General features: G+C 42.6%; 1 protein-coding gene across 1 annotated transcript; it reads left to right on the plus strand.

Annotated features, from left to right (window-relative positions):
• The first annotated feature begins 10,633 nt into the window (after positions 1-10,633).
• crygn2 (crystallin, gamma N2) lies at positions 10,634-12,056 on the plus strand. Its single transcript, XM_039754208.1, has 4 exons — positions 10,634-10,654; positions 10,957-11,205; positions 11,482-11,627; positions 11,921-12,056. The coding sequence occupies exons 1-4, from the start codon at positions 10,634-10,636 to the stop codon at positions 12,054-12,056; spliced, it is 552 nt and encodes a 183-aa protein (XP_039610142.1).
• The last annotated feature ends 3,364 nt before the right edge of the window (positions 12,057-15,420 follow it).

A 15,420-nucleotide genomic window follows, 5' to 3' on the forward strand; every position in this document is an offset into this window, starting at 1 on the left:
ACGCCTCCCACGTTGTTGGCTGCCTGCCTATATAAGGCTGGCCATCGTTCCAGTCTCTACATTCCCTTCCTTGCTTCACCACGGGATTCATATCTCCCTGCTGATAACTACAGCCTTTTTATTTAATCCACGGCTTCTCCGCGGTCTTATAGTTCATTTATTATGATTATAGTTATTGTGTAGGTATTTTAGACTTACTTTACATTGTTCAGGTCCCCATTTCCTTTATCATTCCCACCGTACCCCCATTAACATGTCTATCGAGGTGATCACCATCGATCAAAGAACTGTCACTTACCAAGTGGTTTCCATGCCCAGAGATGCCACCTGCCTTTTCCATTCTCTGTGTTACATATTGCACGGCCATATCAGGCTCACTCTTGATATCCATTGTGTCTTATGTATTGAATGACTGGACAGGTTCAAGGTGTGGACTGATGACGTACAGGAGATAATTAGACTACACAGGAGCACTAGAAGAGTGAAATGCTTAAGGCCTTCACCTGTGGATCTGAATGTGAGTTGATGGCTGCCGCTGAATTGTTCGGTTGTCACTTTCAAGTGTACCGAAATGGCCAAATATTTGACACCTTTGGACAACCGCCAATGCCTCTTAAACATCTTAGACTGACAGGTGATGATTTCAGTAGTGGACACTTTGATGTTTATGAATGTTTAAACTCTCAAAAGCTGGATGTGAAGTTATCGATGAAACCGGTTGTATGCTTACAACGCTTGACAGATGCTGAATGTCACTTCAACACAACAAGTCCTACAAATACTGTCGTAATTGAAACAAACCATGAAACTCAAACCGATTATGACAGCAGCAATCCAAGCTGTGAGATTTGAGACAAGATTACTGTTCACATGGCCGACTGTACATTACATGCTCACGAGTAAGCTCAGCGCACAGCTTGGTCATATTACAACCGGAGGGCCGAACTGACAACGTGGCATACAAAGAGATCCTTAACAAATAATTATTGGTATATTTTCCCTCAGTTTAAAAAGGTTTAATTTTCTTCTTAATAAAAATTTTAAGGCAGTACTTCACCGCTGCGAAGCGCGGGTATTTTGCTAGTACCTTATAAACAGTGGTATGTCTGTGAGATTTGTGGCGTTCTGACAAAGGCTACTTATTAATAATACTAAAGCGGAAAGCAGGGCAATATATTACTCTACCAAGACAAAACAGGAGGTTATTAGTTAAAGGTTTCTGTAGAAATTAAGGAATGTTTAGTTGATTATTCTAGAGTACAAATTTGTTCCTCTCTATGCTCATTGTTTCATTCCCCTAAATGGATTGCAATGGAACACCAGTGATCTCCAGAGAACATCTCCCAGTCAGCATAACAGACAGAAATTAAGAAAAAACTCCTAATTAATTTAGAAATGAGTTCAAAATAAGCTAATACAGTTAAGCCCCATGTTCCCTAATTCTAATTCCAAGTATATGCAGTTTTAGGATTTAAATAATTTACAAAAGAATCTTATTTTTCACTATATTGAAGAGTTACCGGATAATTCATATAAAAATAGTATCTTACCATTTCCTACATTACATGTCTTAAATTATTTTAATAGTTATGTAAATCAGTCAAAATTATATTGAAACACATCTGTTAATATCATTGAACATGTTGTCTTAAAAGTAAACAGTCTGTTTATACATATTCTACCTATATTTCTTTATGCTATTATTTTACAACTAATAAAGCTGCCACATTCATTTCTACCTTAGGCATTAGAATTTAACAAGCATCCTGAATGTTTCATTACAGTTTCAATTTATAAGAAATAAAACTAAACCTTCAATCAGGTATCTAGTAGTTCAAACACAACATTCTATTTCACATTTAAAGTATACAGTACAACTTATTTATAGCACACGTGGATGGAAAAAAGAAATCAACACCACATTGTATAAAATGCCATATAATTCATTTAAAAAGCTCTCAGGTTTAGTTAGTGCATCACACCATTGCAAACAGTGCTTAAAAGAAAATATTCTAATATATAAATTATAGCTCGGCTTAATAATATTGATTTCTTTTTCCCAGAACCTCCTGTTAAGGCTAGTTGTTTGTGTACAGTTTTTCATGAATTTCATCCAAGGTGCTTCTTGTATAATTTCCAACATTGTTGTTAGTTAGCCCCACTTTTGTACAGCATATCTTAGTATGGAACACCACATAGCCTGGAGACCAGTGCTCATCACCAGTGTCATTGCTCTCCTAGAGAATGTGTCTACTTTAAATTTATTTTAAAATTACTAAAAGAACTTCCTTCCTTTTTAAGTCTGGCCAGTACTCAAAAAGAAAATAGTGGACCTAATCTTATTCATTTAAGTTTAAATTCAAAATAAATATATTTATGCACACCTTTGTCAATTGCCTCAGCATTTCAAACACCACCACATATTTTCACACATTGTCTTTAATCAAACATATTCCCAAACTCACTTAAATTCCTTCTAATGCACTTCAGTCACAGAGCTGAGCAAGTGATCATGGATCCTATTGAGGACGACCCTAGCAAGGACCTTACCCGACACTGAGAGCAGTGTTATCTCCTTGTAGTTGCTGCAATCCAGGTGATCACCCTTCCTCTTCCAGATAGGGACAACAAGTCCCGTTTTCCAGTCATTTGGGATGATGTCCGTCTCCCAAATGGAAGCAAAAATTGCTTGCAATGCCTGGAGGACAGCCTGACCACCATGCTGGAGAATTTCGCCCCGGATTCCACAGACCCATGTAGCCTTCCCTAACCTCAGCTGGTCTACCACCTGTACAATCTCAGTGAGATTGGGTGGCTCACAGCTAATTGGAGGATCAGCCTCAAGAACCGTGGACAAGAGATATCCAGTGTCTGAACCAGAGGAACCGCTTAAAACAGCTGCTCAAAGTAGCCAGCCCAGCGGATCACAACTGCAGAGTTATCCATAAGGACCGTACCATCAGCCGCCCTGATTGCGACTCTCCGAGGAACAGATTTGGATGTGCGTAATACTGTGATTACACTGTGTGTAAGCGGGATGGGGGTCACTACACCATAGATGGTGTGTCACCTGCTCACAGATTTCTCTAACAAATGCCTCCTTATCGGACCTTAGAGCCCTCACAGCTGTCCTTCTCAGTTCCTGGTACAGACCAGAGTTATCATCAAGCTGTGCACTGCAACTCTTCTCGAGAATATCGAGATTGCCCTGCTAGAAGAATCATTTCCTTCTGGGAACTTTAGCAACACCAACACAACCCTCAGCAACCTTCAGGGTCTTGTCACAGAAGGTCTCCCACATCACATTAAGATCGGCAGTCACACCCAAATCCGTAATTTCCTCACACAAACTTTGTGCAAACTTGTCAAAAACAGCCTGATCTTGGAGTCTGGTCAGGTCCAGCCTCATTCTCCTAATAGGTGAATTCACAAACTGGGCAACTCTGAAGACCTTGCAGATCTGAAAGGAGCCTCCTTCCTACAGAACTGCAGGGTCTACAATCTATATCAATGACAAAAATCCACCTTTTAATCTAAGCCCTATTCTTTTTCTTAGAAAACCTATACAAACACAAATAGGACATGCAATCTTATTTTCTTGTCTATACCTGCACTTTCTCTCTGGGCTCAAGTATTTATTGTCCATTAATCACAGAGAGTTATACTATATCTATAGCCTTTTCCTTTTCCTATTTTATTTTTTTCTAAACCCACAATCCTTTGAGTGATCTATTCATTCTGCCTCTCTAATTGAATGCTTACCTGGCATTTCCACCAAAGCAACATCCTGCTAAGGCCATTCGGTAATTGTCCTAGATCAGGGGTGTCCAACTCCAGTCCTGGTGGGCCACAGTGGCTTCAGGTTTTCATTCTAACCATCTTCTTAATTAGTCAGCTGTTTTTGCTGTTAATTCACTTGTTTTGCCTCAGTTTGAATTGACGTTACTCAGACCCCCAGGTGTTTCCTTTTCCTTAATGAGCAGCCAAACAATAATGAGACACAAAACAAGCTGCCACATGACCAGTTCACCTGAAAATAAAGAAAGGTGAAGGGTCTTAGTCATGTTCAGCTGCTCAGGTCACCAAAACATCTTAGAAAAAACAGAAAACCGACAGTCTGCTCTGGCGGAATGAGAGTAGCAACAAGTCTTGATATTCAATAAAGGCTTTAATTGGAACAGGAACAGGAATTGACTTCTCATTAAGAAACTGGTTGGAGTTTGAAATCCCAGTTTAGCTGGTCATCTCACATCTGGCTCGTTTCACATATCATGTCTGTTTGGCTGTTATTTAATGAAGAAAAGAATCAATTCAGAGGACTGAATCCTTAAAAACAGGGCTATTAAAATGATGGGAAAAGGAGTTCATTAGAAATGAAAACTGATTAGGAAAAGGGTTAGAATGAAAACCTACAGCCACTGCGGCCCACCAGGACCGGAGTTGGACACCCCTGTCCTAGAGCCTCCCAGGGATAACCTCATACAAAATGAGCAGGCTCTTTCTTTTGTAGTAAAATTCAATCCCAGACTGGAATCTGCTATTTGAGATAACCCATACAGACTGGCCTGGTTCCCGGGCTTGTGGCAAACACCGAATGTGTTTACCACAAACCAAAACAAACTTAAGCCTTACAACCGCAGAATAACAGAATCTTAGCTTGGTAGAGATAAATTCAATAGGACTCTCACCCGCTCCCCACACACACCAGTGGAACTACCTTGTGTAGTTCACTAAGACAGCCTCCTGTCCAGCCAACTCCGGGTCTCCCCCAAAGTGACAGGCCTAATAATAAAATCTTACAACAATGAACTGACGACCCAAGAAACCCACTTGAGCAGGATTAAACAGGAAGCTTTTGCCTCTAAATCAGCCCCTCACTAGGTTTACTGGAAGAATAAATCCACAATGAAGCAACCCACAGGGTCCCCCAGTATTACAATTCCACTGTATCAGGCAGTAGTGTAGCGACCTATAAGTACTCTTAGGCTTTCCTTTATTTACAAAATTATTTACAATAATCCCTCAATTGATCCCTCTGTTTTGCACTTTTACTGTTCTTTAGTTCAAAAAGAGAAGCTTCCTACAACATCTCCTTTGGCAGGGTGACGTCCCTGTAAATCCGACACAAAAAATTTTATAGCAAAAATGCTTATCTTCAAAAGGGTGCCACATTTGTGTCAGTTGTCAGAGCATCGCCTTGCTTTCTGGAGACTTGAGCCTCTTCTTTCTCCTGGCAGGCTCGCCAAATTATGTTGTGGAAAAAACTTTTCTGTGTTTTCAAATAAATCATTCTCAGAGACCAAACGAACATACAGAATAATTTCTTTATTTGCATATAGATATGCATAAATATCTTAGTGCCTGGAGTGATCAAACAATAAAACAATTAATTCCCTTCCATACTTTTCTACAACCATCAACTTATCTAATTCATTACATCATCTGACTCTTGATATGCAGAATTCTATCATCTTAGCCAATCATCTTCTGCCACCAGTAACTTCTATACATGGCAATTCTTCCATTATTCCAAACATCGCTTCATTAATCAGGGTGTCCTACGGGTTTTTCTATTGATCTTATTACTGCTTCTTAATAATGATGTTTAGGCCTTCTCACTATTTGTCCTCACTTTTTAAGGGGATGTTTATTACTCATTTACTTAATTTCTCTTAATTAATTACCTTCATGGTTCCACTTATAATGAAACAGCCCTCATGTGCTCAAGCTTTAAGCTATGTATAGTTAACTCTTTGGTAAACTCCTCTCAGGACTACCCAAGAAAGACATAAATCACTTGCAACGAGTGCAGAATGGAGCTGCTAGAATCCTAACTAGGAAAAGAAAATCTGAACACATTTCTCCAGTTTTAATGTCACCACACTGGTTACCTGTGTCATTCAGGATTGACTTTAAAATACTGCTTATGGTTTATAAAGCCTTAAATAATCTGCTCCATCTTATATATTGGAATGTCTGACACGTTATATTCCAAATCGTAACCTTAGATCCTCAAATGAGTGTCTCCTTAGAATTCCAAAAGCTAAGCTTAAAAGAAGTGGTGAGGCGGGCAGGCGACCTTCTGCTGTTATGCACCTCAAATCTGGAATACGAGCCAGTAGGAATTCACCAGGCTGATACAGTGGAGCAGTTTAAAACACTGCTGAGAACACATTACTTTAACATGGCCTTCTCATAACTTCACTTTAACTTAATCCTGTGGCCCCGGCCGGGCTGGAGCCGGCGGGGCGCCAGGAGGCGTGAGGAGGGCTTGTGCCTCCTCCAGACCGCGAGGGGGCGTCCGTCCTGGTTCTATTGGGAGCCACGGGTCGAGGGCATGGAAGCCCTACCCTGTAGGGGCCCGTGGTTACCGCCAGGCGGCGCCCCGATGCCGGTTGATCCATGCAGTCGCCGGCGGAGCTGGAGCCCGGCCGGGGCGCCTTGGAGGGCGTGAGGAGGGCGAGTGCCTCCTCCAGACAGAGTGGGGCGTCCGTCCTGGTTAAGCAGGGGGCCTCGGGTACAGGGCATGGAAGCCCAGCCCTGCAGGGACCCGTGGCCACCGCCAGGCGGCGCCCCAGTACCTAATTATCCCGGGAGCCCGACACTTCCGCCACACCAGGAAGTGCTGGGGGGAAGACTTATTGTGGCGACCGGAGAGCTGCCGGGAGGACAGCCGGCACTTCCGCCACGCTGGGGCGTGGCCAAGGAGTGGATGCCGGAAACACCTGGTGCTCATCCGGGAGCACTATATAAGGGGCCGCCTCCCTTCAGTCTGGAGCGGAAGTCGGGTGGAAGAGGACGGAGCTAGCGGGAGGACTGGAGGCGGCCAGAGAAAAAGAGAGAAAGAGGCATTGTAAGGCCTGGAAAGAGAGACAGAGGCGTTGTAAGGCCTAGCGTCGTTGAATCGGTGCAAGAGGCACTGGGGAGTTGAGCGTGGGACAATCTGTAAATAGTGTAAATAAAACGAGTGTGTGGTGAGCAGTAACGATGTCTGTCTGCCTGTGTCCTGGGTCAAGTTCACACCTGATACTCTGTATGTTCAATTTCCTTATAATAACTATTCACAGTGGCTCCAAAATCCATACTGACCCCTACTCTCTCTTCTGTTTCTTTTTCCGGTTTCTTTGTGGTGGCGGCCTGCGCCACCACCACCTACTCAAAGCTTCATGATGCTCCAACATTGATGGACTGAAAGCCGGAAGTCTACGTGACCATCATCATCAGGTCCTTCCATGAAAACCCTAAATACAAAGAGGACTGTTTGACTTATGTTAGGTAGATTGCCCAGAGGGGACTGGTCAGGGGGTCTCTTGGTCTGGAACCCCCACAGATTTTATTTTTTTTTCTCCAGCTTTTGGAGTTTTTTTTTTGTTTTTTCTGTCCACCCTGGCCATCGGACCTTATAACTTATTCTATGTTAATTAATGTTGACCTATGTTTATTTTTTATTGTGCCTTCTATTTTTCTATTCTTCATTTTGTAAAGCACTTTGAGCTACATTTTTTTGTATGAAAATGTGTTATATAAATAAATGTTGATTGATTGAATGTTGAAATGAAGGCCAAGTTCTGTCAGCCACAGAAGCTGCCTCTGATGAGTGCTGAATGCACTTCTCAAGTCTTGAGTGTGCTATTTGAAGACGTGGGCCCACTCATGGTAGGGGGTCCCCACCACACAAGTTTTGTTTTGTTTTCTTGGTTCTGTTTGCTGTGCTAATGCTGTAAAGTGGACATTGTGCATTTATTGTGACAGCCAATTCTAATGATGTAGCTGCAAGGTAATTCAAGTGGACGTGAGGGATTCATTGAAAAACAAGAATCCTCTTGCATGTGCCCATGTGAGAAGCACAGTTGAGCAGCTGATATAAAAGTGGCACAGCACCAGAAGTCTCTTCTATAGGCACCATTAAAGATTATGTGAAGCAGTCTTCCTAAACTGATGCAGTGATTATCACATCATACATATGTCACCTATGTCATATGGTACATGTTGACCCATGTGCCATGACTTGCAGGTTACTTACAGTAGAAATAAAACAACTGACTAGCCTTCCTCTTATGTTAGCTTTCTGTTACTATCTCTTATGTTTTTTTTTTCCCTTTTATTTATCAGTTTTCCATTTAACAGCAACATAAATACACATCTCTTCAAATACATAAAAATGCCAAAGGTATCGATAAACATTTTAGTGTTGACTAGCAGATACGAACAATAAACCTATAATGCCTAAACCCCATATCCCACCCATAGGCCCACAAAAAAGATAAATAGATAAAAAAAAACGCTAATACAGAGGATGTTACAAAAAATAAGAAGATAAATAACTAACAATTAAAAAAAAAAAAAATAATAATAATAAAATAGGAAATAAATAAATAAAGTTCAATCAGGTGCAATTGTTTCCAAGGATCTAAAATAAGAAACAAAAGGTTGCCAGACCTTCAAAAACCCATCAGCTCTCCATCTCAGACTAAACTTGATTTTTTCAAGTTTTAAAAAGAACATAAGATCCTTCAGCCAGCGGGCCATGGTCGGGGGATGCGGAGCCTTCCAGGACGATAATATTCTACGTCGTGCTAACAGTGAAGTGAAAGCGATCTCCAGGAACCCCAAACATAGCGATCAAAGGACAGGGTTCCAGTCGGATTCCAAAAACATGAGAAATAATGTCAAAATAGGAGGTCCAGTATAACAGGATTTTGGGGCAAAGAAAAAACATGTGGCTTAAATTGCAGGGAGAGGAGTTACATCGGTCACATAGGTCAGGAACATTGGGATACATTTTAGATAGTTTAGACTTTGACCAATGTAGCCTGTGTACTACTTTAAACTGAATAAGAGAAAGCCTTGCACAAGATGAGGAAGTACGAATCCCCTTAACTACACTATCCCAGTAGCCCTCTCTGAAGTCCAGACCCAACTCCTCTTCCCAATTTGAAATAGTTTTACTGTCAGAGCAACTGTCCATTGAAAGAACAGTATTATATATTTGCGAGGTAAGAGATTTCTTATGTTCTACCCATACTTGTATGAAATTTCTCTGACAGTCCAAAGACATTCAAGTGAGGTGGACTGTTGGCCCTAAACTGTCCCGTGTGTGTTTGGTATGTGCATTTGAACTGCAATGGACTGGTGCCCCGTCCAGGGTTTGTATCTGCCTTGTGCCCACTGCTAGCTGGGATAGGCTCAAACCAACACGACCCTGATCAGGATTAAGCAGATTAGAAAATGACAAGACAGTCATTGACTGATGTGCCAAGTGTAGGAAAGTATGGGCCTGCTAGCCAGTCATGAAACACACCAGTGTAATGCAAGCTCCAGATGAAAAGATGAGGATCTCTCACAAAGCCAACACGTTTACTGAGGCGCCAGGAGGACTCAGGCAAACTTAGTCATTTATAGATGGAAGCCAGTCTTTAGCCAGAAGATGGCAGACACTAAAGGGATAAGGGCTATAGCTGTTGATGGAGGGGTTCATTTCTGTTACTAGAAGAAAAGTTGGCACTCTTTACAGATGAAGTGTTAGTTTTCTCAGATGCTTAGTCACTACGGAGTGTGCTTAGAAATCACGTCAGGTGGAGGTACAAAGCATCCCAAGAGGGTTCAACTTGTAACCATGCAGGGCCGTTTTGCATTTTTCTTTTTCTATTTTAGTGCTGCGGCTCTTTAGGATTAATAGAGGATTTCGCCAACATGGCTTCGTGTAGTGGTAGCCTGACTTGAATAGAATGTCACAATGGCTGCCTCTGATGGCCGCTGCAGGAAATGGCTTCAGCCTGTGGACCTTGGCGCCATGCTATCTGAAAAGCAAGTGATTTTTCTTTGGCTTCATGTAGTGACTTTCTTTCAGAATGGCATTTCAACTGGCTGATGAATTTCTCTGCAACACTACAATGAAGACCTTACCTCTTATTGTGAATTTGGATGCTGGAAGGACTCTGAACCTTTCATTTCAGCTTTACAAGAACCTGCGAAGCATGAAATAGCCATGCAGTTCACCTTACACATGTCACCATATCAAAGTGCATGTCACTGAAAATATCAAGGAAGGGCTGGCATCATGAGCGGCAAATTCCACGGGCAGCATGAAGGCAAGCTAAGTGCACACGTGTGTGTGATTCACCAATCAACCAGAATGACACTTTCAACTGAGCAATCCACCACGCAGTTTTATACGAAGCAAACCTAAAGAGAAGAGGGAGTCTGTGCCCGTGTTAGGCCCACTGCTCTTGGGAAGAATTTTGCTGCCCTGCCAGGAGTTGGCTTTGCGCGTTTGGGGGCCCAGAGGCTGCTCTGCATTAGGGGATGATTTGATAACCTCAGGTGCAATGCCATCATTCACTCGCGCTGTCCTTTATCTGACATTTTCTGCATCCACCGAGCAAGTGAAAGCCATTTCCAGCAAATCTTTTGTCAGAACGCTGGCAGTCAATCCAAACTCCAGCATCAGCAGAGTGGGCCTCAGGGGAATGTGCCGCCGAAGCACAAGTGCTAAGCCCTCCTTTGTGGCCTCATTGTGTGGATGCCCTCACTCCATGGCTGCCTGGCCCCACGGCCATATATATTGGGCGGTCCAACTTTTTCTTGGTCACATTTCCTCACTCCCAGTCAGGCTGGACAGCATCCAGGAACCATGTCTCAGTACTCAGGAAAGGTAAATGCTTGGCAGGGCGGGTGAGACAAACATTAGATCATACAGTACATATTGGTAGCTGAGGATGGTTGTTAATATCATTCTTTGGGGCAAGTACCAAGTTTAGTGGAGGGGAGGCCACATCAGGCTCTGCCCACAAAAAGCTTTATTCATGTTTTGTTTCTACAGCTCCCTCTCCTGAGGAAAAGTCGAGCTGCGACAGACCCTGTGTGAGACGGCATTAGTGGCAACCGCACCCACTCCTTTGAGGGGTTTTGGCAGCTGCTCTCCCTTTAAGATCTCCTTGTCTTCTGCTTCCACAGATCGTGTTTTACGAGGGCAAGTGCTTCACAGGCCGGAAGCTGGAAGTCTATGGTGACTGTGACAACTTCCAGGACCGAGGCTTCATGAACCGCGTCAACTCGATTCGTGTGGAAAGTGGAGCCTGGATCTGCTTTGATCACCCCGACTTTCGAGGACAGCAGTACATCCTTGAACGTGGAGAATACCCAGATTTCCACCGCTGGAATTCCCACAATGACCACATGGGCTCCTGCAGGCCTGTCAGAATGGTAAGACTGCAGAGGAGAAGAAATAGGACACATTTCCTGGGCTCCCCCTATCAGTGCAGACTTTTCTAAGTGCTGTGGCCCATTTCCGTTGCTGATCAGGTACCTTCAGAGATTCCATAGGAGACTGCACTGCTGTCGGCTGTGTTGGCACTGCATCTGGCCTTCTACTTGAGTCTCTCAACAAATTAGGCCAAGGTGTTCTCCAGTGTGCAGAAAGAAATGCAAAGGCTGCTGCTGCTCAGGGACATCTCACATGTTCTGTTTGCTTCCCTTTAGCATGGTGAGCACTACAGGATTGAGCTCTTTGAGGGATGCAACTTCACTGGCCAGTGCATGGAGCTGTGCGAAGACTGTCCCTTCCTGCAGGGTCGAGGCTGGAACAAGAGCTGCATCAATGCCATTAAAGTCTATGGAGATGGAGCGTGAGTATTTCTAGGGCTCCTGCTGTCCCAGTGACCCTCTTTATCAGGTACCATTCTGGCAGATGTGAGGCACTGCACTTCAGATGGTGGCTTTAGGCCACTGGCATCCCTACTGCCTACCTTTTTAGTCCAGATGAAGACTGGGAATAGACCTACCATACTGTGGGCATCCAGTGTCTATTCAGAATGCCAGTAGCAGCTTCTCCTCCTCATCCAGAATGTCTTACATTTTATCATATTTGTAACTTATGGCTGCTTTCCTTCTTGTCTTGTTTTTCTCTTTTTCATATAAGATGGGTGATGTATGAGGAGCCCAACTATCGTGGACGCATGTACATTGTGGAGAGGGGTGATTACCGGAGTCACAATGAGTGGCAGGGACACAGTGCCAACGTCCAGTCCATCAGGCGGGTTGTCAACTACTTCTAAATCACGTCCATCCATACTGTACCTTAGACACTTGAAAATAAAATGGAGAAAATGTCTGTTCCTGGTTGCCTGCCTCTTTTCTTTCCACCTCCCAATACTTTGGCCACACAGAGAATGGCGTGAATCTGAACATTCACGTGTAAGGCCGGTAAAACCTTGCCTGGTCATCACTGTTGTAACATTCCTTTTTGTGACATAACATGGCTCTCCATTTGCTGTGGTAGTCACAGTGTCACCATAGGAGCAAAACGTAGGTGACATTCTTAAGCAACACTCAGTAGATGAAGGTCTATTTTCTTTAGCAGAGGTCTGCAAAGTGGCTTGGGATTCTGTGTTGGACTGTGTCAGCAGTCCTCATTCTTCTTGTCAGGTCTGGCCACACAAGTTGTCAAGGCCTCTGTATCTGTCATATTTTCAGCATCAATTGTGTACAGCTTGTATGGATGCCTATTAAATCCTCTGATGACCTCAGCATCTGCCGAAAACCCCATAGTGCATTGCACAGCACAAAGGGCACGTTTATATTCAGAGAGAAACCAGCGTCCTCATGGAAAGGTGCGTGTGTGCATTTGTGATGTTGGTGGTCAGCAGCAGCAAAGGGGGTGTTCCTTATGCAAATACACCAACTTTATGCAAATGTTATTTTCTGTGCCACTGACTTTACAGCAATTTAGTAGTCGCACAAATTAAAATAATTAATTGATATTGACAGTTAAAACACTGCAAAACTGTAACTTTATGTGCATTCATCTATTTAAAATCATCGTTTGAAACCTCTTTTTTAATATATTACAGTTTTTTGAGTGGGACATTCTACAGTTAACAGAATGTGTTTTTAGTGGATTTTTTAATGGTATATTTTATTCAAAACTGACATCAAACTGAGCTTTGAAGGTCCCTGATCTTCTCCTGTCCACGTCACTATTTGGTCGCTTATTCCTCAAGTTTGTGTGAATGAAAATGCATGTTCAATGTGAAAGATGTCTTTATCAGTGTACCTGAGGCCATCTTGCCACACATATCAAGTGATATTCAATGAAAAGGCATGTACTGACAGTGTCTCACAATGCAACGTGGACCAGTCCAATTTTAAAGCAATTTGCTGTCTTGTAATGAAAGATGGCTTAGCCAGCTGTGATTACATCTTCCATTTTTCAATGCACAAATTTACTGTGTAAAATGACAGTTTTTGAATACAGTAGCGCCCATCTGATTGAGGATATGTTTCAGCGATATCACCCTAACACAATACAGTAACAGTACACTGGTATTACAATGTATTCATTACTTTGTACAATTCATTATTGGGATTGTTTGAAACAGAATATAAACATAATATTAAACTAATATGTTTGTAAGCATATAGTTTGAATCATTCTTGATTAGAATGACACATCATGTGCTAGTTTTGTATTTAACACGACATACATTTGGAAGGCACACCTAACACCAGCACACTCAACAAGTACTTTTGCTTTCATGTTTTGAGTCGATTTTCAAGCAAGTATTTTCATACTTTAAATTAGGTTGAAAGGTCAGTGGGGTACTTCAAATTTCACTAGAGTACATTTTTGCTTGCTTATTTGTACTTTTACTTCAGTAAATTGTCTGAGTACTTCCTCCTCTACCACTGGCTGCCGTTAAGTGGAAGGTAATCCTAGTTTTCAAATTAGGCCTTCACTTCACTTCAAACGTAACCTCAATGAGTCCACTTTCAGGCTTACAATATCTTCTGAACAGAACGCTGCAGTTGATATTTTGAGTGAGCTGATGCAGCCATATCAGACATGTTCATCGACAATGGAGCAAGATCATTGTCAAAAATAGTAATAATTTAAGTCAAATTTACATTTCACATGTGTCAATTATGCTTCCTTCTGAAATTTACGAGTACCATTCTCAGGCGTGAACCAACTGTCAAAAGTTTGTAATTGGACACACAAGACATTTGCTAATGAGGAAGAAACAATCCATTGTTGTTACTACGCATGTGGCACAGAGGTAGAATGCTAGATTTATTTCAGACAGCAATCATACTTCATAATTAGCCCCATTACAGTTGCTCCAAAGAGCAAAAAGCAAAAAAAAAAAAAATAAAACTGACACAATGAAATGAATCAAACAATGACAAATTGCAATTAACTATAAATAGTGAGAGCATGAAATTAACGGCGTTGTGTTTTAAACTTTACATAACATCTTGGCTGGGTGTCCAGATGTTTGATGTTGTGGATTGACCCCTACCTTCGGATTTCGCCACTCTTGGTAATAGATTTGAGGTTGGGGTGAGTAGCCCAGAATTATGACAACACCACCACCACAACCCCCCCTGCAGGATATGAATATATACAAAACAGAAGTAAAGATCGGTTTGCACAATATAAACTTCTGAAGCAGCCCCCTCGTGAAGGCACTTTTTTAAGTGAGTTTTGTTTTTTTAATGCTTGTGATTTTGCTTTGAAAGCACTGAGTTAGATTAACGAATGAGTGTGGAGAATGACTCGCTTTTATAATGGAGGAACATTTAGGAAAGAAATAAATAAGCTACATAAATCAAAGAACTGTGAAATATGACAATAAATACATAATAACATTAAATATATCAGTTTGATAGGCGGCACGGTGGCGCAATGGTAGCGCTGCTGCCTCGCAGTTAGGAGACCCGGTTCGCTTCCGGGTCCTCCCTGCGTGGAGTTTGCATGTTCTCCCGTGTCTGCGTGGGTTTCCTCCGGGCGCTCCGGTTTCCTCCCACAATCCAAAGACATGCAGGTTAGGTGGATTGGCGATTCTAAATTGGCCCTTGTGTGTGCTTGGTGGTGGGTGTGGGTGTGGGTGTGTTTGTGTGCGTCCTGTGGGGGGTTGGCACCCTGCCCTGGATTGGTTCCTGCCTTGTGCCCTGTGTTGGCTGGGATTGGCTCCAGCAGACCCCCGTGACCCTGTATTCGGATTCAGCGGGTTAGAAAATGGATGGATGGATATCAGTTTGCAAGTTCTCCCTACGTTTGAAGGGATTTCCTCCCACAGTCCAAAGACATGCAGATTAGATGCTATGGCAGTACTAAAGTGTGTGTGTGTATTCGCCCTGCAATGGACTGGTGCCCTATGCTGAATGGGATGGGCTCTGGAAGAACCCTGCAACTCTGTTCAATTATGTCACCTCTTAATCTTCTTTTGTTTAAACTGTAAAGGCTCAGCTCTTTTAATCTTTCCTCATAATTCAACCCCTGTAGTCCTGGAATCAGCCTAGTCGTTCTTCTCTGGACCTTTTCTAGTGCTGCTATGTGCTTTTTGTAGCCTGAAGACCAAAACTGCACACAGTACTCAAGATGAGGCCTCACCAGTGCATTATAAAGGTTGAGCATAT

This window comes from Polypterus senegalus, chromosome 5 (genome assembly GCF_016835505.1).
Source record: "Polypterus senegalus isolate Bchr_013 chromosome 5, ASM1683550v1, whole genome shotgun sequence".
Classification (NCBI taxonomy): domain Eukaryota; kingdom Metazoa; phylum Chordata; class Cladistia; order Polypteriformes; family Polypteridae; genus Polypterus; species Polypterus senegalus.